Below are 26,855 nucleotides of genomic sequence, written 5' to 3'. Positions count from 1 at the left end.
CCCTACTTAAAGTCTCAGAGCAAGTGACGTAACTGATTGAAATGCTACTAGCGCGTACCCCGCTAACTAGCTAGCCATTTCACATCCGTTACACATGGAGCATGTCCTTTATATATAACCTAAAGTGTAAAGGCCCTAAAACGGATCAATGTGGGACCCCATTGTGCAGTTGCCAGACAATTAGACTTTCTGCTTGATTCAAACACTGTATTCTGTCACATAAACTAATACATCCATTTTAAAGCATTGGTTGAGAAATGTAACTTTGGTAGTTTAGAGAGTAGTATTCTGTGATTTACAGTGTCAAATGCTTTTAGAAAATATATAAAACACAGCTCCTCCCACTTCACCTTTGTCAAATTTGTATTTAAACCTTCTCCAAAAAAGACCATTTCTGAAGTCGAATTGCATGGGTTACAATGAGAAATCACTAGTATTCAAGGGACCAGTCAATTTCTCAGCAACTACACTCTCTCTGCAGCCTTTGAAACAATTGGTGAAATACTTCTAGGTCTATAATTATTGACCTTAAAACAATCTCCAGACTTGAACATGGTGGTAACAGCAGCTGACTTCCATTCCCTTGGGATGATACCTTGGTTTATGGATAGATTCATTTGATGTGTTATTGGTGATGTTTAAATATCATTAAGTGTTTTAAAGAACACATGATCAAAACCAGAGACATCTTTGACTTTAGAGGTTTTCAAACCTTCATCTCCATTAGAATCATGTCAAACATTTAAAGTGAGTCTTCGCATTGGGTGTTAAAGAAGTCGCTCACTGTCAACTTTTACCCCACATCTAGTCCAGACTGAATAAAGAAATGGTTAAAAGCAGTGGCTATAGAGTAGCTCTATCAATTTTCATATTTATACATATAGTATTTTAATCGTTTGACAGCCGCCATGTAAATATAAGGTACAATGTAATTTGTTTAGGTCATAGACAAGCTTTGGTGTGAATAATCATTATATAGTCAGCTGAACCCTATATCCTCCCTGATTACACATGACATATAAAGACATGATTGGAAGATTGGGGGGGGGGAAAGATGCACCGAGTACCACCCAGGGGAAAACATATTCTAATGATTCCCCTTGTTGTCAACGTGGTTCCTGGTGAGCTGTACAGGCAACAGACCCACCGCCTGGAATGAATTTACTCCAGTGTGTTGTGAGGGGTACATTATACAGAGATGTAAAAGAACCATAGGTATAGGAGTGCTGAACTCTGGACAGAAAAGGTAGAAAAGAGATGCACACTCTTACTGTAGAGTGGATTAGAGTGTACTGTGGGGGTGGAAGGTTTGTGTACTGTGGCTTTGAAAGGTTTGTATTTTTCACACTTGTCCCCGGTCAGGTGAGGGTCACAGGTGAGGGTGTACAGGAAATAAAAGCCCCCCCCGCCGTTGTTACACCGGTGTCCGTGTGTCCCCTGCTGGAGGTCGACGGTACAGTCCAACAGGTTGTCATCTTTAGACGCAGGATCTTCATCCCAGACCTCCACCTTTAGACTCAGGTCTTTGTCAAAGGGACCCATGTCAAAGATAGCATTCCAGACAGGATTGTTGGACGGAATCACATTGGTCTTATGGGAATTGGAACCGTAGGTGACCACAGCGTACCTGTAGCAGGTGGAGAAACAGGAAGTTGGAAACAAACTGGAAAGATTCAAATACTATGACATGCCACAAGAGGAGGATCAAACTCATTCCATGGAGGACCTAGTCTATACTGGTTTTTGTTCCTTTCAATTAAGACAACCAGGTGAGGGGATTTCCTTACTAATGAGTGACCTTAATTCATCAATCAAGTACAAGGGAGGAGAGAAAACCGTCAGACACTCGGCCCTTAGTGGAATGAGTTTGATACATGTTGGTGTAAAAGGTTGAAAGGACTTTTATCACCATAGTCATTCTGTCTTCTTCTTTTTCTGTCTCTTGTCTCTCTTCCCTCCGTGGAATGTGTTTGACACGAGTTATAATCTGTAGCCCACTTATTCCACTACTGTAGCCCACTTATTCCACTACTTATTCCCCCCCCAGGTTCCACATTTATGTTTTAACCCTAAACTGGCACACTTTATTAAATTAGTCAACTAATCATCAAGCTTTTGACTAATTGAATGAGCTGTGCCAGTAGGAGGAGGGGGGTGCTCCAGTTGGTACATATTGCTTGTGATCCTAAATGGATCCATATTCCCTGTATAGTGTATAAAGTACACTCTTAGAAAAACCTAAAAGGGTTCTTCGGTTGTCTCCATAGGAAAACCATTTGAATAACCCTTTTGAATTCCATGTAGAATCCTTTACACAGAGGGTTCTACTTGGAACCAAAAAGGGTTCTACCTGGAACCAAAAAGGGTTCTACCTGGAACCTAGAAGGGTTCAGTCAAAAAGTAACAGTCAAAAGTTTGGACACACCTACTCATTCAAGGGTTTTTCTTTATTTGTACTATTTTCTACATTGTAGAATAATAGTGAAGACATCAACACTATGAAATAACACAAATGGAATCATGTAGTAACCAAAAAAGTGTTAAACAAATCAAAATATATTACATATTTGAGATTCTTCAAAGTAGCCACCCTTTGCCTTGATGACAGCTTAGCACAAGAAAAACCCTGGAATGAGTAGGTGTGTCCAAACTTTTGACATTTACTGTATAATAATAATTAAAAATATATTTTTTTTTTGGTTGTTCTGCTCTGTGCTCAAGCCACCAGCACTTCTGTTGAAAAAAGTTAGCTCCACTCAAATGAATTCTGTCCCTTTAGCAGATCTGCTCCGAAAACACTATTGAAAAGTTTTCAAACCCAGATGTTCAACAGGTTAATACTTCTGTAAACGCCTCACAAAGCAAACTCGACAAACCAGACAGGGGTGGGTTTGTCAAGTCAATGGGAGTGGTGAATTTAGTTAATTAGCTGAAACTGTCATTACTACAACCTAGTGAAAGGGACAAACTAATGTGACCGTTAGACCTGATGACGTATTTCTGCTATGCTAGAGCTATGGTAACTAACGTCGCCATCACCTGCAAGCATGATCAGGGATGCAGGTTGATTATTGGGATGAGTCATGTCCTTGAGGCAGAACTAAGCTATTTCCGCTAGATAGTCCAGCTGCAAAGTCAAAATTGATTTGTGGTCTTAATTTAAGGTTAGGGTTAGCAGTGTGGTTAAGGTTAGGTTTAAAATCTGATTTTATGACTTTGTGGCTGTCCCAGCTAGTGACCACTCTGCAGAGCTGTCTCCACTACACCTCTGTAGAGAACTGAACAGTTTACCTGTGTTTACCCTCCACTACACCTCTGTTAGAGAACTGAAATTGTGCAGTAACATAACATACCCTTCAGTGACTCCTGCTATCCATTTGTAGTCTCCCAACAGTCCCCAGGCTCTGACCACCGTCACCACCAGTCTTCCCTGTGAGACCTTCCTGAGGCAGCAGTTTGAGTCCAGATTAGAGTAACGATCCCCACAGGACAGTTCCCCGGTGCTCTTCGGGAGGGCGTTCTCCTTCAGGTAATCCTGGACAGCCTCCTTTGTATTTTGAACAAAATGTAACATATTAATTGACATATAACATATAACCTAAGATCGCGATTGTAGGTTGTATTTCTGCATCCTGAGACAAGAATCTCCAATAAACAAACCCACCTGAGTTAATAGAATTATATAACAAACAACGTTCAACAGGTTACGTCAAACTTCTGGGTTTTATTCTCCAAAGTTCAAACTCTTTGGAATCTCTGGCCGATAACAATAGAAATTAATAGAATAAAATAGCCTTGAAGTGCCTCATGTATAAGTACATATCTTAAAATACTAGCCCATGTTAGCAAGTGTCCTGTCATTAGAATCATCAAATGTGAAGACTGTTATTTTATCAAATCAATTCTCTATGTGTAATTATTATTACGTGATTAAACTAATCATGTGAACTTAATTAACTAGGAAGTCGGGGCACCACGGAAAATGTTCAGATTAAAAAATTATAATTTTCTGAATAATATTCAGAATATAATTCTTCAGATATTCAGATATTCTAATATCTGATCAATTAGTCTGATCAAGTAGTATTCTATTAGACTTCTATTAGACTTGCTGTTTGGGGTTTTAGGCTGGGTTTCTGTACAGCACTTTGAGATATCAGCTGATGTAAGAAGGGCGATATAAATAAATTTGATTTGAAATTTGATTTGATATTAATGAATTATTCTTTACCTCTCGTCAGTCTCATTTCAAATGTCGTAAAATTATTGGTTATCTGCACGAACCCAGTCTCTACTGTGAATCATCCATACACAAATTGGCTTAATTACTAATTTACTAACTAACTAACTAACTAAATGATCACAGAAATACATAACAAACAAACAGTAGATATTGGTTACTAACAATGATAGGAAAGAGTCCCTAGTGGGCTAAGCCGATATGATGGCTTGGTGGACAAAGGAAAGGGTGTGGACTGAGAAAGAGCGGGAAAGACAACATGGAATTATTACACACAGTCTATAATTATATTAATTGAAATGCTAATCCTTTGCCCATGAACGGCAACCCATTCGAAAAGGAATTTCAATTTATATTTACGCCCGCGTGTCGATGTTGTCTTCTCTGTTGGAATCCAGTCCGTCTGCTGGAGAGAGTCGACAGAGTCTCTCTGGTTAACTTTCATTGAAGTCATAAAGTCTTTTGAGGTTAGGATGGATACTCCAGAGGACCATTCTGAAATGTTCTAATAGATAGATGTTTCGGCGGTTGTCTGTATTCTCGTGCTCAGTTTTCGTAATTTCTAGCTGCAAACTAGTGATTCATGTCTAAGATTTGCTCTTATTCTGTAGGGATCGATAGTCAGAGTTTAACTATTTCCAGCCGTGTAGCCAATGCTCCACGTGGAATATTCTTGTCCTTTGGTAGAGTTGTAGTTTAAATCAGCGTCACCCGGCATGTTTTGGTCTCAGAAATTCAACCATTTGCAACCTCAGCTCACGCTGGGGTTTGCTTAGTCTGAAGTGAATTTCATCAAGAGTGGGTTTAATACGTAACAGTAGAAAAGGGCGGTCCATGACACCTAATGTGATGTCTGGGGGCGGGGCACGATCTACACCCAGAAAGGACCACGTCATGACACTAGGTAGGTAAGTTAGGCTAACCAGCTAAAGGCAAGTGGTTTCTCCTCTCCTAGGCATTCACCAATTAGTACTTCAGTCTCCCCTGGTTTCTCAGCGGCAGTTTTAACCGGCAGTTGTGTCAGTGGCGGTCTCATCGCCAAAACGAAGACCGTCGCCAAAACAAATATGGTTTTGACGAGTTGTTCTGCAGAATTCGTTGAGGAAGGAAACAGAGGATGGCTCTCTCACTTAAAATGGCGCCGGAGGGGATAGCGTTTTATTGGCTCCTAACCAACTGTGCTATTTTGTTAATTTTTTTCGCATCGTTTGTAACTAATTTTGTACATAATGTTGCTGCTACCGTCTCTTATGACCGAAAATAGCTTCTAGACATCAGAACAGCGATTACTCACCTCGAACTGGACAAAGATTTTTTATTTAATGAGTCCGACGCTAGGGATATACTGCTTTGTGAAGAACAGGCCCAAATCCAAATCCTACTACACCGGCTCTGATGCTCGTCTAATGTGGCTGGGCTTGCAAACTGTTACGGACTACAAAGGGGAACCCAGCAACGAGCTGCCAAGTGAAGCGAGCCTAACAGGCAAACAAAATGCCTTTTATACTCGCTTCGAGGCAAGCAACACTGAAGTATGCATGAGAGCACCAGCTGTTCCGGACAACTGTGTGATCACCCTTTCTCCGAAGCCGATATGAGCAAGACCTTTAAACAGGTCAACATTCACAAAGCCGCGGGGCCAGATGGATTACCAGGACGTGTACTCAAAGCATGCGTGGACCCACTGGCACGTGTCTTCACTGACATTTTCAACTTCTCCCTGACCGAGTCTGTAAAACCTATATGTTTCAAACAGGCCACCATAGTCCCTGTAACCAAGAAAGCGAAGGTAACCTGCCTAAATGACTACAGACTGTAGCACTCACATCGTTAGCCATTAAGTGCTTCGAAAGGCTGGTCATGGTTCACATCAACACAATTATCCCAGAAACCCTAGACCCAATCCAATTCGCATACCGCCCCAACAGGTCCACATATGAAGCAATCTCAATCGCACTCAACACTGCCCTCTCCCAGTTGGACAAAAGGAACACCTATGTGAGAATGCTGTTCATTGACCACAGCTCAGCGTTCAGCACCATAGTCCCCACAAAGCTCATCACTAAGCTAGGGACCCTGGGATTAAACACCTCCCTCTGCAATTGGATCCTGGACTTCCAGGGCGCCCCCAGGTGGTAAGGGTAGGCAACAACACATCTGCCACGCTGATCCTCAACACTGGAGCCCCTCAGGGGTGCGTGCTTAGTCCCCTCCTGTACTCCCTGTTCACCCACGACAGCAACACCATCATTAAGATTGCTGACAACACAACAGTCACATGATCACCGACAAATATTAGCCTATAGAGAGGAGGTCAGAGACCTGGCAGTGTGGTGCCAGGACAACAACCTCTCCCTCATTGTGAGCAACACAATGGATCTGATCGTGAACTAAAGGGAAAGGAGGCCCTCATGAGCATCGATAGGGCTGTAGTGGAGCATGTCGGGAATTTCAAGTTCCTTGGTGTCCACTTCACCATCAAACTATCATGGTCCAAACACAACAAGACAGTCGTGAAGAGGGCACGACAACATATTTTCCCCCTCAGGAGACTGAAAATATTTGGCATGGGTCCCCAGATCCTCAAAAAGTTATATAGCTGCAACATCGAGAGTATCCTGACCGGTTGACTCACCGCCTCGTATGGCAACTGCTCAGCATTTGACCGTAAGGCGCTTCATAGGGTAGTTTGTACAGCCCAGTGCGTCACGTGGCCAAGCTTCCTGCCATCCGGGACATATATACTAGGCGGTGTCAGAGGAAGGCCCAAAAATGTTTCAAATACTACAGTCACCCAAGTCTATCTCCAAAAGGCTCCTTAACATATTCTAGACCCAAGCCATAAGACTGCTGAACAATTAATCAAATAGCCACCCGGACAATTTACATTTTCCACCCCCCTTTGTTTTTACACTGCTGCTACTCGCTGCTTATTATCAATGCAAAGTCACTTTACCCCTACCTACAGTACAAGTACAAATTACCTCAACCAACCTGTAATCCCCGCACATTGACTCGGTACCGGTACCCCCTGTATATAGCCTCCACATTGACTCGGTACCGGTACCCCCTGTATATAGCCTCCACATTGACTCGGTACCGGTACCCCCTGTATATAGCCTCCACATTGACTCGGTACCGGTACCCCCTGTATATAGCCTCCACATTGACTCGGTACCGGTACCCCCTGTATATAGCCTCCACATTGACTCGGTACCGGTACCCCCTGTATATAGCCTCCACATTGACTCGGTACCGGTACCCCCTGTATATAGCCTCCACATTGACTCGGTACCGGTACCCCCTGTATATAGCCTCCACATTGACTCTGTACCGGTACCCCCTGTATATAGCCTCCACATTGACTCGGTACCGGTACCCCCTGTAGATAGTCTCCACATTGACTCGGTACCGGTACCCCCTGTATATAGCCTCCACATTGACTCGGTACCGGTACCCCCTGTAAATAGCCTCCTTATTGACTCTGTACCGGTACCCCCTGTATATAGCCTCCACATTGACTCTGTACCGGTACCCCCTGTATATAGCCTCCACATTGACTCGGTACCGGTACCCCCTGTATATAGCCTCCACATTGACTCGGTACCGGTACCCCCTGTATATAGTACCGGTCCACCTGTACTCTAGTACCGGTACCCCCTGTATATAGCCTCCACATTGACTCTGTACCGGTACCCCCTGTATATAGCCTCCACATTGACTCTGTACCGGTACCTCCCTGTATATAGCCTCCACATTGACTCTGTACCGGTACCCCCTGTATATAGCCTCCACATTGACTCTGTACCGGTACCCCCTGTATATAGCCTCCACATTGACTCTGTACCGGTACCCCCTGTATATAGCCTCCACATTGACTCTGTACCGGTACCCCCTGTATATAGCCTCCACAATGACTCTGTACCGGTACCCCCTGTATATAGCCTCCACAATGACTCTGTACCGGTACCCCCTGTATATAGCCTCCACATTGACTCTGTACCGGTACCCCCTGTATATAGCCTCCACAATGACTCTGTACCGGTACCCCCTGTATATAGCCTCCACATTGACTCTGTACCGGTACCCCCTGTATATAGCCTCCACAATGACTCTGTACCGGTACCCCCTGTATATAGCCTCCACATTGACTCTGTACCGGTACCCCCTGTATATAGCCTCCACATTGACTCTGTACCGGTACCCCCTGTATATAGCCTCCACATTGACTCTGTACCGGTACCCCCTGTATATAGCCTCCACATTGACTCTGTACCGGTACCCCCTGTATATAGCCTCCACATTGACTCTGTACCGGTACCCCCTGTATATAGCCTCCACAATGACTCTGTACCGGTACCCCCTGTATATAGCCTCCACAATGACTCTGTACCGGTACCCCCTGTATATAGCCTCCACAATGACTCTGCACCGGTACCCCCTGTATATAGCCTCCACAATGACTCTGTACCGGTACCCCCTGTATATAGCCTCCTTATTGACTCTGTACCGGTACCCCCTGTATATAGCCTCCACATTGACTCTGTACCGGTACCCCTGTATATAGCCTCCACATTGACTCTGTACCGGTACCCCCTGTATATAGCCTCCACAATGACTCTGTACCGGTACCCCCTGTATATAGCCTCCTTATTGACTCTGTACCGGTACCCCCTGTAAATAGTACCGGTACCCCCTGTAAATAGCCTCCTTATTGACTCGGTACCGGTACCCCCTGTATATAGTACCGGTACCCCCTGTATATAGTACCGGTACCCCCTGTATATAGTACCGGTACCCCCTGTATATAGTACCGGTACCCCCTGTATATAGTACCGGTACCCCCTGTATATAGTACCGGTACCCCCTGTATATAGCCTCCTTATTGTTATGTCATTTTCTTGTGTTACTTTTTGATAGATTTTTTAAACTTTCATTTATTTAGTAAATAAACTATAAATATAGTAAATATATATTTATTGAACTGCTTTGTTGGTTAAGGACTTGTAAGTAAGCATTTCACCTGTTCTATTCTGCACATGTGACAAATAAAATTTGATTTGAGTACCTAGTTATTTTCTCTTGTAGCTTGGGCAACTACAGTTGAAGTCGGAAGTTTACATCCACTTAGGTTGGAGTCATTAAAACTCGTTTTTTAACCACTTCACAAATTTCTTGTTAACAAACTATAGTTTTGGCAAGTCGGTTAGGACATCTACTTTGTGCATGACACAAGTCATTTTTCCAACAATTGTTTACAAACAGATTATTTAACTTATAATTTACTGTATCACAATTCCAGTGGGTCAGAAGTTTACATACACTAAGATGACTGTGCCTATAAACAGCTTGGAAAATTCCAGAGAATTATGTCATGGCTTTAGAAGCTTCTGATAGGCTAATTTACATAATTTGAGTCAATTGGAGGTGTAACTGTGTATGTATTTCAAGGCCACCTTCAAACTCAGTGCCTCTTTGCTTGACAATCAAAAGAAATCAGCCAAGACCTCAGAAAAAAATTGGTAGACCTCCACAAGTCTGGTTCATCCTTGGGAGCAGTTTCCAAATGCCTGAAGGTACCACGTTCATCTGTACAAACAATAGTACGCAAGTATAAACACCATGGGACCACGCAGCCGTCATACCTCTAAGGAAGGAGAAGCGTTCGGTCTCCTAGAGATAAACAAACTTTGGTGTGAAAAGTGCAAATCAATCCCAGAACAACAGCAAAGGACCTTGTGAAGATGCTGGAGGAAACAGGTACAAAGTATCTATATCCACAGTAAAACGAGGCCTATATCGATCGACATAACCTGAAAGGCTGCTTAGCAAGGAAGAAGCCAATGCTCCAAAACCGCCATAAAAAAGCCAGACTACGGTTTGCAACAGCACATGGGGACAAAGATCGAGCTTTTTGGAGAAATGTCCTCTGGTCTGATGAAACAAAAATAGAACTGTTTGGCCATAATGACCATCGTTATGTTTGGAGGAAAAATGCTTGCAAGCCGAAGAACACCACGTCTGGGAGAAAAAGTGCGTAAACGGCCATACCGGATACCAGAAGCCCAGAGGATGGCGGTCCAGTGGGAAGTGACGACAATGCTAGAGATGGGGGTACTGGAGGAGTCCCACAGTGGGTGGTCTAGCCCTATAGTGCTGGTACCGAAACTTGAAGAAGGGGTACTGGCAGTTGCCGCTGGCAGCGGCCTCCCAGGAGAAGACGGCCTTCTACACCCCGGTGGGGCTATACCACTACCGGGTTCTTCCTTTCGGGCTCCACGGGGCACCAGCGACCTTTCAGCAACTCATGGACCGCATCTTGCGGCCGCACAGTGAGTTTGCGGCTGCCTATTTGGATGACATAATTGTGCACAGTGACAGTTGGGAGTCCCATCTTTGTAGGTTACAGGCAGTTGTAGATGCGCTAAGGGATGCAGGTCTGACCGTGAACCCCCACAAGTGCAAGCCGGGCTACGCCGAGGTGGAGTACCTGGACTATCAGATCGGGAGGGAAAATGTGAAGCCCCAAGAAAAAAGAAAATCGCTGCCATTAGGGAATGGCCGGTCCCCCGAACCAAGGGGCAGGTGTAGTCATTCCTGGGGTTAGCAGGCTACTACAGTTGATTGGTACATAACTAAGGCACGACTACCCCAGATGGTGCGATGAACGGAGGACACAGAGGCAGCATTCCAGGCCCTGAAGGATGCCCTATGTTTGCACCCGGTACTCGTCACCCCGGACTTCTCAATAAACCTCCTGGTCTAGACAGACACGTCTGACACAGGGGTAGGGGCCGTTTTGTCCCAAGAGCAGGAAGGCGAGGAGCACCCAATAATGTATGTCAGCAGGAAGCTCCTCCTGAGAGAGAAGTTGTACTCGATTGTCGAGAAGGAGTGCCTTGCCATGAAGTGGGCACTGGACACCCTCAAGTATTACGTCCTCGGGAGGAAGAGGAGACCATGCCCCCATGTTGATGGCAAGAGGCAAGGACACGAATGACCGTGTCACCCCTGGTTCCTGTCCTTAGAATGATTCTCTTTCTCCATCATCCACAGGTCGGGGGCCCAGTACGGCAATGGGGACGCCCTCCCCAGGAGGGATGCAAACCTAGCCCTGAGCATACCTCCCTCCTGGGTATCCCAGGAGGTCTAACCCGGGGGGGTAATAGAGGGGAGGTACGTGATGCGACGTTGACTCCCTCTGCTGGGAGTACACAAGCTGGGCACCCCTACACGGATATCAGAGGTAATTAGGGGAAAGTGCCAACCAGCCGTGGAGGCCACATAAAAGGAGGACTGTGGCACACCGCGAGAGAGAACCGGGACAGACCGACACAGAGCCGAAGCTGAGAAGAAGGACCGAGCCAAACCTAAGTGATTTTCTTTGTTATGTTTATTTTATGGCCTAGTAAAGTTGTGTTTGTGGACTAAAACCTCCCTGTCTCTCCGTTAATCTCTGCACACTCAACCCAACACCCTGCGGTTTACCACACAGCCTATAGGGAGGAGGTCAGTGACCTGGCATTGTGGAACCAGGACAACAACATCTCAAGGTCAGCAAGACAAAAGTGCTGATATCGAGTCAATGTGCAGGGGAACAGGTTGGTCAAGGTACTTTGTTCATGTAGGTATGGGTAAAGTGACTATGCATAGATAACAGACAGCAGGTAGCAGCAGTGTAAAAATAAATGGAGGGGGGATCAATGTAAATAGTCCATGGGGGAGTCAATGTAAATAGTCCATGGGGTGGTCAATGTAAATAGTCCATGGGGGGAGGTCAATGTAAATAGTCCATGGGGGGAGGTCAATGTAAATAGTCCATAGGGGGGTCAATGTAAATAGTCCATGGGGGGAGGTCAATGTAAATAGTCCATGGGGGTCAATGTAAATAGTCCATGGGGGGAGGTCAATGTAAATAGTCCATGGGGGGAGGTCAATGTAAAAAGTCCATGGGGGGAGGTCAATGTAAATAGTCCATGGGGGGAGGTCAATGTAAATAGTCCATGGGGGGTCAATATAAATAGTCCATGGGGGGAGGTCAATGTAAATAGTCCATGGGGGGGTCAATGTAAATAGTCCATGGGGGGTCAATGTAAATAGTCCATGGGGGAGGTCAATGTAAATAGTCCATGGGGGGAGGTCAATGTAAATAGTCCATGGGGGGAGGTCAATGTAAATAATCCATAGGGGGGTCAATGTAAATAGTCCATGGGGGGTCAATGTAAATAGTCCATGGGGGGAGGTCAATGTAAATAGTCCATGGGGGGAGGTCAATGTAAATAGTCCATGGGGGGAGGTCAATGTAAATAGTCAACGAGGGAGTCAATGTAAATAGTCCATGGGGGGAGGTCAATGTAAATAGTCCATGGGGGTCAATGTAAATAGTCCATGGGGGGTCAATGTAAATAGTCCATGGGGGGAGGTCAATGTAAATAGTCCATGGGGGGGGGTCAATGTAAATAGTCCATGGGGGGTCAATGTATATAGTCCATGGGGGGAGGTCAATGTAAATAGTCCATGGGGGGTAATGTAAATAGGCCATTTGATTAATTAACACATTTACATATGCTGTGTTTATTATCTGTTGTCAATCCTGTTGCCTAGTTACCCCTACTTATATGTGCACATCTACTTCAGTTACCTCATACCCCTGCACATTGACTCTGTACTGGTACCCCCTGTATATAGCCATGTTATCGTTACTCATTGTGTATTTATGCCTCAACCCCCAGAGGGTCCCAGGGGGCCCCGTCACAGGTAACACTTGAACACACATAAGACATGACAAGATGTGTAGAATGGCAGGAAATCTGCTTTAAAACTGCAAAATGTTCTCTGCGCCAACAACAGGGATGTGAGCACTTTGGGGTTGCATGGCTGGGGGTTTGTTACAGACCGAAAAATGACAATATCCAGCCAGACCTTTGCCACCTAGAAAAATGTGTATGTCCGGACCTTAGTATTTCACCCACCTGGTGTGCCAGGTCTAAATCAGTCCCTGATTGGAGGGCAAGAAAGAAAAAAAGCTGTGGAACTGGCTTCAAGGTCCAGTAATGAATTTGAGGGAAATATATCAACAACCAAAGGCTACCTTCACTCCCTGCTGGACAGCCGTGTTGGGTATGAGCAGGTGCAGAGGCGTTAGAGAATAGTAGATTACGTCCGGGAAGTTCTTCAAGGTTCTCATCCAACTATGGAACCCCACTGAGTCGTTACGGTTGAGTGACAGCTCCCCCGGCCAACCAGAGCCTCCCACCACCTTGGTGTGGTGGCTGAGGAAGCTAGAGCTGTAGGAGGTCTTTGAGTCACGGTTGTCCAGAACCTTGGAGCAACTTTGGACGGTAGAGGAAACTGACATCCCAACATTTATCTGGAAGCCCCTGGACAAGCAGGATTCCACCTGAGAGAAGGAATACAGAGCCATATATTCAGAGAGTTGTCTTTAAGGTTTCTTCCATAAAAGACTGTGATGCATTTGCTACGTGGGCAATATTAATCAATGGAATTTTCTGAATGTAACTGAACTTCTAGAAATAGTTACAAAAAATGTTGTGCTGTAGGTTATTGCTCTAATCTAGTACACCTGATTCTAATAATTAGCTGGTTGATGAGCTGAATCAGGTTAGTTACAACTGGGGTTGGAGCGAAAACCTACAGGAGGATAGTTCTCAAAAAAACAGGGTTGGAGAAACCTGGATTATATAGATGTAAACGTACAGGAGGGTATCTCTCCAGGAACAGCGTTCAAGAGCCCTGCTCTAACAGTATACGGATCTGGTGGTACGTAATGGTTACAGATTGCTGTTTGAATTCCTGTAGCTTCCTTTAATGGAAAATGTCCTCTATTACAGCAGGCATTGAGACTAAGTAAGTCACCTGGTTTGTAGAGAGGCCACTGTGTGAAGCCTGACAGGTGCGTATTGCTGTGGTCATCGTCAGCCGGCCTCCCAGGTCAACCTGGCGGATGTAGTGAGTCCCATAGGTGTCTATGAGCCGGCGGTACTGGGCCTTAGAGGTCTTAGAGTATGAGTCCAGACGATCAATGTCCTTACGGAACTCATCACTGAGAGTTGGAGTGTTTGGCGTGCGATAACTGGAACACAGGAATTAGCATATCAGATGTGAATTAAAATACGACACAGAGACGACCTTGATCTACAATTGGTTGACCCTTTCTCAGACTATCGCATACAGAAGCAATGGTCCTTTCAACATTTTGGTGGGTGTCGCGGTAACAGCAGGTCACATACAGAAAAACCACTTAAACTTGAATGTGTTACAAATCGGAACCCAAAAGATCAGATTCATTGTGTTTTTTGTTGTTGCAGTTCACACATTGGGGAAAAGATCAGATATGTATCTGATATGCCAAGACATCGGAACTGAGGTGACAGTGTGAACAAAGCCTTTATGAAATGAAGACCCTTATGGAAAATTCACATGATTTCACATGGGAAAATTCACATGATTTCACATGGGAAAATTCACATGATTTCACACATGGGAAAATTCCACATTTTGCTCAACTTTCTTTTTCAGATACAATTTCACATGTGAAATCATGTGAAACCGTGTGTTTTTTGAACACTTCAGATGTGGATTTTTACACATAACCTTTCACATGTGGATTCACATTTTCTCGAGATGCCCTGTTAGTCACTATGAAACATTAACAGAACTTTTAACATAATGTTTTCAACTTACAAAAAAAATGAAAATATTCAGACCCCTTGACTTTTTCCATTTCCATTACAACCTTATTCTAAAATTGATAAAATTGTTTTAAACACAATAGCCCATAATGACAAAGCAAAAACTGTTTTTTAGACATGTTGGCAAATGTATACAAAAAACCCTGAAATATCACAGTTACATATATATTCAGACCCTTTATTCAGTACTTTGTTGAATCACCTTTGGCAGCGATTACAGCCTCGAGTCTTCTTGGGTATGACACTACAAGCTTGGCACACCTGTATTTGGGGAGTTTCTCCCATTCTTCTCTGCAGATCTTCTCAAGCTCTGTCAGGTTGGATGGGGAGCGTCGATGCACAGCTATATTCAGGTCTTGCCAGAGATGTTTGATCGGGTTCAAGTCTGGACTCTGGCTGGGCCACTCAAGGGCATTTAGAGACTTTTCCTGAAGCCACTCCTTGGCTGTGTGCTTAGGGTCGTAGTCCTGTTGGAAGGTGAACCTTCGCCCCAGTCTGAGGTCCTGGGCGCTCTAGAGCAGGTTTTCATCAAGGATTGCTCTGTACTTTGCTCCGTTCATCTTTCCCTCGATCCTGACTAGTCTCCAAGTCCCTGCCACTGAAAAACATCCCCACAGCATGATGCTGCCACCACCATGCTTCACCGTAGGGATGGTGCCACGTTTCCTCCAGACGTGACACCTGTCATTCAGGCCAAAGAGTTCAATCTTGATTTCATCAGACCAGAGAATCTTGTTTCTCATGGTCTGAGAAAACTTAGGTTCCTTTTGTCAAACTCTAAACGGGCTGTCATGTGCCTTTTACTGAGGAGTGGCTTCGGTCTGGCCACTACCATTCTGGAAATATATCTTATATACTCAGCACAGTAAATTCTCAGTTTTTTTCCAGGGACGCAAGGATGTTTTTTTGGGATGTTCTCAGAACATTTTGTCATGTTCCCCTGGAGGTACTGCCTAGTTCCTGGTTTGTTCCAGGGATGTCCCCGAGGACGTTTTTAGGACGTCCTTGGGATGCTGTTGAATGGTCCCCTGGAGGTTTTTGTGTAGCTCAAATGTTGTCATTTTTACATTTTGCATCCCCATGTTGTAAAAAAAAAAATCACATGAAATCATGTTGTTTTCACATTTTGTTTCGTTTTTTTGTGTCACATGTGATCACATAAGATCACATGTGAAATGTTGCATCTGTAAGGGAAGCGCTATAAAAGTTGAACAAATCATTATTGTTATTTTTACCTGTAGTGACGGCAGCAGAGATTCTGTGAGAAGAAAGAGTGGCGGTCCTCTTTGGTCTTGGTTGTGGCAAAGATGGCTACATCAGACTGGGACCCTCCCATCTCTATGCTAGCGCCCACATCCTTCGCCACACTCACAATCACCGGTCCCACAGGTACGCTTACAGACACCTTCGCCTCATTACTCAAACCCCCCTTCCATTTTGTAGAGATCTCGTTGGTAGTGGACTGTGCCAGGTTACTGGAGGAGAGAAGAGGAGAGGATAGGTGAGGAGAGCAGAGGAGAGTTTCTGTCCAATTTCCATCAAGTAAACAGTCAGAAACCATCCTACTCACCTGACAGAGGCATGAGAGTGGCTGGAGATATCCTCAGTACAGTGGCTGTAGGGCCTCCAGTCTACAACAGACAGGGGTATTTTCTGCAGCTTGTCCCCCTGTAGGGGGTTACTACACAGTGTACAGGTTTTACTGGGGGACAGGTAGGTCTTCAGGTCGATCAGGTAGGCCCCTTTACGTTTCAGGGTCACCACGTCAAACCCCTCCCCTGCCAGGTTGTGACCGGGGACAAAGGGTGCGGAGTCACACTGGGATTGGCTGGCAGTACGACAGGTGAGGGCGGAGTCCAGTTGAGAAAGGAGAAGGAGAAGAGGAAGGGAGAAGAGGGGAGGGGCTGATAAGGGCATTACTGAACTAAAGGGAGGGAGGCGAGGGAGTAGAGAGAGAGAGAAAAAGGAGGAGAGCGAGTATGAGAGGAGTGGGGAAGAAAATGGCAGAGACAGAAGGGATGAGAGAAAGTGAGAGGTGTGGGGAGAGAGAAGGAGAAAGAGGCTGTTTAAACTCCATGATGTGAAGCACTTTGTGACTTGAAATGAAAGCGCTATATACAGTGCATTCGGAAAGTAATCAGACCCCTTGACTTTTTCCACATTTTGTTACGTTACAGCCTCTTTCCAAAATTGATTAAATAAAAAAAATTCTCATCAATACCCTGTAATGACAAAGCAGCCCTTGCTCCTACATCGCTGGCATCAGTGTACAAAGCAAATGGACGACGGAAATCCGGAGCAGCTAGCAGAGACAAAAAGGGTTCCAGAAAACTGAAAGGGAGATGAAGGATGTCCCCGAGGACAAGGTAGAAGGTAGGAAAAGTCATCAGGAGTGACAAATGCAGGACATTTTTGGCACGTTCGGAGAGACCTGCAAATATCCCTTCTGCATATTGAACTTGCTAGTGTACTTAGCAGCACCAACACAATCATCGACCCTGGGCAAAGGGTATGAGTCCGACTTAGTAATGGCATTGAGTTTCCAAAAATCGGAACAAAAGCACAGAGACCCATCCTCCTTAGGTGCTAATATAACGCTAAGGTGCTGCAACAGATTTGTTTTCGTGTTCAAGGTACTAATATACAGGGTGAACTCCACAGACTGTTGCCATGTTGTACAATTCTGTGCTCAAGCATGAACTCATCCTCACTGCGGAGTTTCTCTCTCTTTTCAGGATTCACTCGATAGGTATGTTGTTTGGTTTGGGCAGACTCCCCAACGTCAATGTTTGAGTTGGCACATCTGAGAATGAACCCTGATATTCTAAAAGCAGTGCAACAATGTTGCCTTTATCCTTGGGAGGAAGGTGTGCAAAAAATACATCAATGTTTTCCAGAATCTCTGAGTTGCTCAGCTGTCCGACAGGTAAAGGGTCTATTGGGCTTTCCTTATGCTCTCAAGGAAGACTATAGTCAATGGTGACGGTAGTGGCCACAGGCAGAAGATCACTACCGGTTTCCACCGACTTCTCCGCAGTTAGTGAGGGAGATATAAGATTTTTGCAGTATCAACTTTTGCGAACCTCACTTCTTTCAGTGGTCCTACAAACTCACTCACCTATGGTGTTTTGAAAGGAGAGGTCAACTCAGGGGATTGACCGAAACAGGATCACACATAAACGTCTCAGACAGATAGAACATAGTGGGATCGCTGACATCCTCCTCAACACTAGACTTTGTGGGTTGTACAAACTTTCTCCCTGCAACTTTCTTAGACATAGCACGTGTAACGCTGGGAACACTCTAGGGTACATTTCTGATAACTCATCAGTTTCCTCTACTCTGGATTTCTTACAAATGACAGGATTTGGCACGACCTTCCCTCCAGCCAAATCATTTCCCAAAATGAATGTCACCCCCTTCACTGGTAGGCTAGGGGGTGTGGATAACTACTGAGTGCTTTGTTTGAGAAGGTCGTTTTAGGTAGCAACACCTTCATGAAGGCAATTCTTGAACTGCTCGAGTGTCTTTAAATCCTCAAGGTCTTTAATACCTCTTGAGAACCACACCACCAATCAAAATCAGGATATCAGCTTTACAGCTTTACTGTCATAATCTGAACTCTGGTCAAGAGGTAAAGCGGAGTACATTTTCTGAGCTAATCTGAACTCTGGTCAAGAGATAAAGTGGTGTACATTTTCTGAGCTTTTCCCACAAGAACACTTTGGAAGAGCAGTGACTAAATATCCCGTTTTTGGGATGTGGAAATCCACTCAGAGTAAAATACACGCCACCTCCTTTTCCTTGAAAGGCGGTACAAGTCGGCTGTTCCCATCCAAGATCAAACTCTGTTGAGGGTGCAGGATAGCCTGACTTGATTCAGAGTACTTCCAGATCTATCTCCTTTCGTCGCGCTTCCAGATCCATCTCTTTTAATCAAATGGCATGCACACATTCTTCTTGTTCTAGTCTGGTTGAACGTTCTCTTTCCCTTTCCATCTGCTGAAGTTTTAATTTCTGTTGCTCCAATCTCTCCTCACATTCTCTTTCCCTTTCCTGGTGATCAACTCTAATTTCAGTTTGCCATTTGACCTTTAGTTCTACCTCAGTTGCATGTCTACGGGGTGAACTCTACCACCCGTTGGACCCTTTCTATCATCATCCCTCTCTGGAAGGATTTTCTCCTCAACCAAATCAGTTGGACGACTGCTTTCGAATGGGCATGTGCAGCTTTGATGTCATAATGCTTTGCAATGACGAGCAGAATCGCCTTTGTACATTTATCTAGAATCTCCCATGTAGAGTTTTCAAAAAATGCTTCTAATTTAAAGTCCATGATTTTATTTTATTATTAGCCTGTGTGTTTATGCAACTTTCAAAATGATTCCTCTTATCTTATAACCCCTCTGGGCAGTTGGATGTCAGTGACAGAAACTCTACCAATTATTTTTTTTGTCACGTTCCTGACCTGTTTTCTTTTGTCTTGTATTTATTTAGTTGGTCAGGGCGTGAGTTGGGTGGGTTTGTCTGTGTGTGATTTTCTATGTTGGGATGTTTGTGTTCGGCCGGGTATGATTCTCAATCAGAGGCAGCTGTCAATCGTTGTCCCTGATTGAGAATCATACTTAGGCAGCCTGGGTTTCACGTGTGTTTTGTGGGTGTTTGTTCCTGTGTCAGGTTTTGTGCCACACAGGACTGTTTCGGTTTTGTCTTGGTTGTTTTGTATTTTGAAGTGTTTTGTTGACTTTCAGTAAATAATGAACACTAACCACTCTGCGTTTTGGTCCTCTCCTTCTGTCAGCGAGGACAGCCGTTACATTTTTTAACACTAAAATATCTGGGCATGGGAGAGCTTCAACTAGGTGATTAGAGGAAACAGTATCCCGGACGAGCCTCCATTTTGTTACGTTCCCCCGCAAGAATCCAAAACGTGTCGCTCAAACAGAAGGGGAAACTAACAAAGAGTCACTGACAACCAAAACGAAACAGCTGGGGTTCTAGGAGGGGTTCTGAAAGACACTCATGGAGGTGTCCACTGGAAGTTGACAATCAACAACAACTGGGACCAAATAGACACCCACTATGAGCACCCACTAAATTTGCCCAAGAAGAGGTAAACAAAATAAAACCCCACACCAAACTTAAGGTAAACAAAATAAAAACCCCACACCAAACTTAAGGTAAACAAAATATAAACCCACACCAAACTTAACCTCTACTTCATCACCATTCCTGATCTGGGAGCATCCTCATCAGTAAAAAGCTGACTAGCATAGCCTAGCATAGCGCCACAAGTAAATACTAGCATATAAATATCATGAAATCACAAGTCCAATACAGCAAATGAAAGATACACATCTTGTGAATCCAGCCATCATTTCCGATTTTTAAAATGTTTTACAGCGAAAACACAATATGTATTTCTATTAGCTAACCACAATAGCAAATAACTCAACCGCATATTTTCACCATTTTTCTACCGCATAGGTAGCTATCACAAAACCGACCAAATAGAGATATAATTAGTCACTAACCAAGAAACAACTTCATCAGATGACAGTCTTATAACATGTTATACAATAAATCTATGTTTTGTTCGAAAATGTGCATATTTGAGGTATAAATCATAGTTTTACATTGCAGCTACAATCACAAATAGCACTGAAGCAGCCAGAATAATTACAGAGAGCAACGTGAAATACCTAAATACTCATCATAAAACATTTATGAAAAATACATGGTGTACAGCAAATGAAAGATAAACATCTTGTGAATCCAGCCAATATTTCAGATTTTTTAAGTGTTTTACAGCGAAAACACAATATAGCATTATATTAGCTTACCACAATAGTCAAACACACAACCGCATTTATTCACCGCATAGATAGCATTCGCAAAAACCAGCAAAATATATAAAATTAATCACTAACCTTGACCAACTTCATCAGATGACAGTCTTATAACATCATGTTACACAATACACTTATGTTTTGTTCGAAAATGTGCATATTTTGAGCTGCAAACCGTGGTTATACGTTGTGAATATGTAGCATCGATTCACCAAATTATCCGGAGATATTTTGGACAGTCACCTAATCTGACCAAAGAACTCATCATAAACTTTACTAAAAAATACATGTTGGACAGCAAATGAAAGATACACTAGTTCTTAATGCAATCGCCATGTTAGATTTTTAAAAATAACTTTACCATAACAAACAGCTTACGTTATAGCGAGACAGCGCCCGCAATAAGGGCGGAAAATAGGACTAAACATTTTCCACAGAAATACAAAATAACATCATAAATGGTTCCTACTTTTGCTGAGCTTCCATCAGAATCTTGTACAAGGAGTCCTTGGTCCAGAATAAATTGTTGTTTGGTTTTAGAATGTCCTCTTCTCCTGTCGAATTAGCAACCTTAGCTAGCCAAGTGGCGCGAAGATGTCCATCTTCACCTAACGCAGAGAACGGAAAACTCCAAAACTCCCGATAAACGTTGAATAATCTGATAAAACTATATTGAAAAAACATACTTTACGATGATATTATCACATGTATCAAATAAAATCAAAGCCGGAGATATTAGCCGTCTATACGGAACGCTTTTCAGAAGCCAATGCTGATGTCCTTCCCGCGCCTTGGTAGACAAAGGAAATTGTGGTCACGTCATTCCAAGAGCTCTTGTTCGACCTCAGATCAAGCTAGACACCCCATTCCACCTCCCACTGCCTGTTGACATCTAGTGGAAGGCGTATGAAGTGCATGTATATCCATAGATTTCAAGCAATTGAATAGGAAGGCCCTGGAACAGAGCCTCGATTTCAGATTTTTCACTTCCTATCAGGAAGTTTTCTGCAAAATGAGTTCTGTTTTACTCACAGATATAATTCAAACGGTTTTAGAAACTTGAGAGTGTTTTCTATCCAATAGTAATAATAATATGCATATTGTACGATCTAGAATAGAGTACGAGGCAGTTTAATTTGGGCACGATTTTTTACAAAGTGGAAACAGCGCCCCCATATTGACAAGAAGTTTTAAGGTAAACAAAATAAAACCCCACACCAAACTTAAGGTAAACAAAATAAAACCCACACCAAACATAAAAAGGAAGCAAACCAAAAAGTGGAGCAAAACGAAAACCAGGAAGAAATAGGGAGAGCCAACTAAAGGTTAACCCTCCGCATCTCTCAAGCCAACTAAAGGTTAACCCTCCGCATCTCTCAAGCCAACTAAAGGTTAACCCTCCGCATCTCTCAAGCCAACTAAAGGTTAACCCTCCACATCTCTCAAGCCAACTAAAGGTTAACCCTCCACATCTCTCAAGCCAACTAAAGGTTAACCCTCCACATCTCTCAAGCCAACTAAAGGTTAACCCTCCACATCTCTCAAGCCAACTAAAGGTTAACCCTCCACATCTCTCAAGCCAACTAAAGGTTAACCCTCCACATCTCTCAAGCCAACTAAAGGTTAACCCTCCACATCTCTCAAGCCAACTAAAGGTTAACCCTCCACATCTCTCAAGCCAACTAAAGGTTAACCCTCCACATCTCTCAAGCCAACTAAAGGTTAACCCTCCACATCTCTCAAGCCAACTAAAGGTTACCCTCCACATCTCTCAAGCCAACTAAAGGTTAACCCTCCATCTCTCAAGCCTACTGAAGCACTGGGCCAGCTGCTCTTCAATATCACCTGTGCCAGCACAGTTGAAAAACCTTCTGACCAATGAGATGACAAGCCAGCACAGTTGAAAAACCTTCTGACCAACGAGATGACAAGCCAGTACAGGTGTAACACATACTTAATAACAAGGTGACACCAATCTGTGCGCCCAACGTGCCAACGTCCAACCTCTAAATATACATGGAAAACCGAAGCCTGTAAATGCTAGCAAGCTAGTTTCATCATATTACCTCAAGAACTCAATACACTAATAACATGAAATCCTGACACCACAAAACATAATTTACAGTATGTGACTAATATTTATACAAGTAAGGTACAAGGTTTTCAGAGGTTACAATCTCCATTTAGTGAGTTTTATACATTTAAAGGGGAACTCCACTCGACTTTTTTCATTAGCCCAATGTTGTAAAATTAGCCCAATGTTGTAAAATATAAGGACAACAACCACCGAGCCACTGCCTGTTCACCCCGCTATCATCCAGAAGGCGAGGTCAGTACTGGTGCATCAAACCTGGGACCCGAGAGACTGAAAAACAGCTTCTATCTCAAGGCCATCAGACTGTTAAAAAGCCATCAGTAGCACCTTAGAGGCGGCTGCTCTATATACATAGACTTGAAATCACTGGCCACTTTAATAATGGAACACTGGTCACTTTAATAATGGAACACTGGCCACTTTAATAATGGAACACTGGTCACTTAATACATGGAACACTGGCCACTTTAATAATGGAACACTGGCCACTTTAATAATGGAACACTGATCATTTTGATAATGGAACACTGATCATTTTGATAATGGAACACTGGTCACTTTAATAATGGAACACTGGTCACTTTAATAATGGAACACTGGTCATTTTAATAATGGAACACTGGTCACTTTAATAATGGAACACTGGTCACTTTAATAATGGACCACTGGTCACTTTAATAATGGAACACTGGTCACTTTAATAATGTTTACGTATCTCATTTCATATACTGTATTCTATTCTACTGTATCTTAGTCTATGCCGCTCTGACATTGCTATTCTTAATTCCATTCCTTTACTTTGGATTTGTGTTGGATTGTTGTGAAATTGTTAGATATTACTTGTTAGATATTACTTGTTAGATATTACTTGTTAGATATTACTGCACTGTTGGAGCTAGAAACACAAGCATTTCTCTACACCTGCAATAACATCTGCTAATTAAACACGTATATATGTGACCAATACAATTTGATTTGATCTGTCAGCTCCTTTTGCGTAGACTGTGTAGACCCCTGTATCTGACTCAAGAGCTTCCACAGTATAATCTCTCAGTGAAAGCTCCCCGGTCCCGGTCCCGTCCCCATCGAACAACAAATATTATTTTCTACAAAAATTATTTCCTACTTTACTTCTGGTCATTCATGTATTTTATAAATGTATTGTTTTGAGCTTACAGCACCTGGCATTCCCAGGTGGTCTCCCATCCAAGTACTAACCAGGCCCGACCCTGCTCAGCCACCGAGGTCAGACGAGATCAGACGAGGTCAGACGTGTTCAGGGTGGTATGACCACAAGTGTATTTTCTACCCCATTTTCCTCCCTGAATTACGACCTTGTCTCACCGCTGTGTGGGGGGGTGAGTGTGTGAGTATTTAATCACTCATTCATGTATTTATTCACTCATTCATGTATTTAATATCTCATTCATGTATTGAATCATTCATTCACGTATTTAATAACTCAATCACTTGTTCATTAACCCTTCAGTATTCTGTATTTGTATGTTTTTTTTGTGATAGGTGTGTGTCAGAGTGTGTGTATTTAGTATAAGGGCTTTCCAGAACCTATGTTTTCCCCTGAGATGCCGTTTGTCTGTCGACATACAACCATTGTTCGTGCGTGTAAATGTGCATGTAATTCTGTGTGTTTATATATACTGCGTGGGTATGTGGCCATTAGCCTGTGTGGGCGTTGTGTGACCTTGAGTGTGTGTGACCTTGGCTCATCGCTGGGGGGGGGGGGGGGGGGGTGCATGTAATTCTGTGTGTTTATATATACTGCGTGGGTATGTGGCCATTAGCCTGTGTGGGCATTGTGTGACCTTGAGTTTGTGTGTCCTTGTGGATTTCAACAGTCCCACTAAAGTTCATTGGCAAGAAAATCTTATCTCCCTACTCTTGGCAGAAGTCTAAAAAACAGACTTTCTGCTGGTCTTATAACTTCTCCACAGGATGTCTCCAGAATTACAGAATAACAATTATATTATTAGTATTATTACTTATTATTAAAATTACAGAATCTCATTATTATGAATTATCATTGGGATTACATAGTCTTCTCAACAACACACACACACCTGTTGAACCAAAAGACAATGATTAGGTGAAATATTTAGCATTTTACCATTATCCTGACAACTGCCAAACCTTTGTTTGGTTAATAGGCTAGTGACATTTAAAAGTCACACCACTCGAATGATTTTGGATTGAATTGAAATGCACAACTGTGATGTGAAAAAACACAAATTAAATCTGTGAAGTCGGAAATCTGACAAAGATTCCTCTGAATCTAAACCTTGTCATTAAAGGCTTTAAATCCACTCACCTGTTTGAATTTGTGTGAGTGGTTTTTCAGCCGAGTTTGTCCTCAGATCTGGAGTCAGTGATGAAGCATGTCTCTCCCTCCTCTCTGTCTGTCTACTTCTCTATACAACCTGTTTGAATTTGTGTGAGTGGTTCTTCAGTTTGTCCTCAGATCTGGAGTCAGTGATGAAGTCTGTCTCTCCCTCCTCTCTGTCTGTCTGTTTTTCTCTACTACCAGGGATGGACTTTAACACAGAACAGCTGACTTTCTGACTATGACCAACTTTCCCAGAAAACGTTCCTAAAGCTAGAGTCCTTAACCCTTTACACTGTTGGAAATTGGCCTATAATAATAGAGCTAAATTTAAATGTTTTTTACAGAATAATAATGAAAGTAAATGCATAACCAATCAAAATGGAACCGTTGGAGATTATGGGAAAATTATTAAACTAAAGGTGAGGAGAAAACATTTAAGACTGAATCCAAACATTATACTATTGATTTTATGTGCATTTTACCTTTACATTTACTTTTCACCACATTCTTTTGATAACTAAATGTAAAAATATTCTTGATACATTCAGTAACATGAAAAGAATATTAATGGAAAATGTCATCCATTATTTGAAAGCGTTTTCTATGACAACATGGCTGGCTAAGTTACAAAATACGACCTTAAAAAAGCTGATCGTAATTTCTGTGCACATACAGTCTTAGAAAAAAAGGTGCTATTGGAAAAGCCTTTAAAACTTCTTGTCAATAGGGGGGCGCTGTTTTCACTTTGGAAAAAAATCATGCCCAAATTAAACTGCCTCGTACTCTATTCTAGATCGTACAATATGCATATTAGTATTACTATTGGATAGAAAACACTCTCAAGTTTCTAAAACTGTTTGAATTATATCTGTGAGTAACACAGAACTAATTTTGCAGCAAACTTCCATACAGGAAGGGAAAAATCTGAAAACGATGCTCTGTTCCAGGGCCTGCCTATTCAATTGCCTAATATTTATCGATATGCATGCACTTCATACGCCTTCCACTAGATGTCAACAGGCAGTGGAAGGTGGAATGGGGTGTCTAGCTTGATCTGAGGCCGAACAAGAGCTTTTGGAGTGACAGGTCTGGAAATGACTTTGTCTTCTCTGGTGCGCGAAGTACGTCGACATTGGCTTCTGAAAAGCGTTCGGTATACACGGCGGATATCTCCGGCTCTGATTTTATTTGATACATGTGATAATAACATCATAAAGTAGTTTTTTTCAACCGAGTTGTATCAGTTTATTCAACGTTTATCGGGACTTTTGGAGTTTTCCGTTCTTTGCACCGAGAGAAGATGGGCATGTTCGCGCCACATGGCTAGCTAAGGTTGCTAATTCGACAGGAGAAAAGGACATTCTAAAACCAAACAACGATTTATTCTGGACCTAGGACTCCTTGTACAAGATTCTGATGGAAGCTCAGCAAAAGTAAGAACAATTTATGATGTTATTTCGTATTTCTGTGGAAAATGTTGATTCCTATTCTCTGCCGTTTTGGCGGGCGCTGTCTCGCAATAACGCAAGCTGTCTGTTATGGTAAAGTTATTTTTAAAAATCTAACACGGCGGTTGCATTAAGAACCAGTGTATCTTTCATTTGCCATACAACAAGTA

General features: G+C 43.1%; 1 protein-coding gene and 1 pseudogene across 2 annotated transcripts; both read right to left on the bottom strand.

The window, feature by feature from the left end:
- LOC120019976 (perforin-1-like) lies at positions 1–25,437 on the bottom strand. 2 transcript variants are annotated; one of them, XM_038963392.1, is made up of 7 exons: positions 25,332–25,437; positions 16,523–16,876; positions 16,188–16,427; positions 14,117–14,333; positions 13,332–13,640; positions 3,354–3,547; positions 1–1,627 (listed from the first exon to the last, which is right to left on the bottom strand). In XM_038963392.1, the coding sequence occupies exons 2-7, from the start codon at positions 16,867–16,869 to the stop codon at positions 1,189–1,191; spliced, it is 1,746 nt and encodes a 581-aa protein (XP_038819320.1). In that variant the 5' UTR covers positions 16,870–16,876; positions 25,332–25,437; the 3' UTR covers positions 1–1,188. The 2 variants fall into 2 exon arrangements, with proteins under 2 accessions (XP_038819320.1, XP_038819329.1); XM_038963401.1 differs by having other exon boundaries at positions 25,223–25,337.
- On the bottom strand, positions 24,066–24,194 carry LOC120028585 (annotated as a pseudogene).
- Positions 25,438–26,855: the final 1,418 nt, after the last annotated feature.

The sequence above is a fragment of the Salvelinus namaycush genome, chromosome 2, assembly GCF_016432855.1.
Source record: "Salvelinus namaycush isolate Seneca chromosome 2, SaNama_1.0, whole genome shotgun sequence".
NCBI classification, from domain to species: domain Eukaryota; kingdom Metazoa; phylum Chordata; class Actinopteri; order Salmoniformes; family Salmonidae; genus Salvelinus; species Salvelinus namaycush.
The sequence above is the reverse complement of the archived record's forward strand: the minus strand, read 5'-3'. Positions and strand labels throughout refer to the sequence as shown.

Coding starts and splice junctions, on each gene's coding strand:
- LOC120019976 (XM_038963392.1), bottom strand. CDS start 16,869: ATGCCCTTATCAGCCCCTCCCCTCTTCTCCCTTCCTCTTCTCCTTCTC. Junction 14,334..16,187: donor CTCTGCTGCCGTCACTACAG/GTAAAAATAACA, acceptor CCTGTGTTCCAG/TTATCGCACGCCAAACACTC. Junction 13,641..14,116: donor GTGGCCTCTCTACAAACCAG/GTGACTTACTTA, acceptor TCCTTCTCTCAG/GTGGAATCCTGCTTGTCCAG.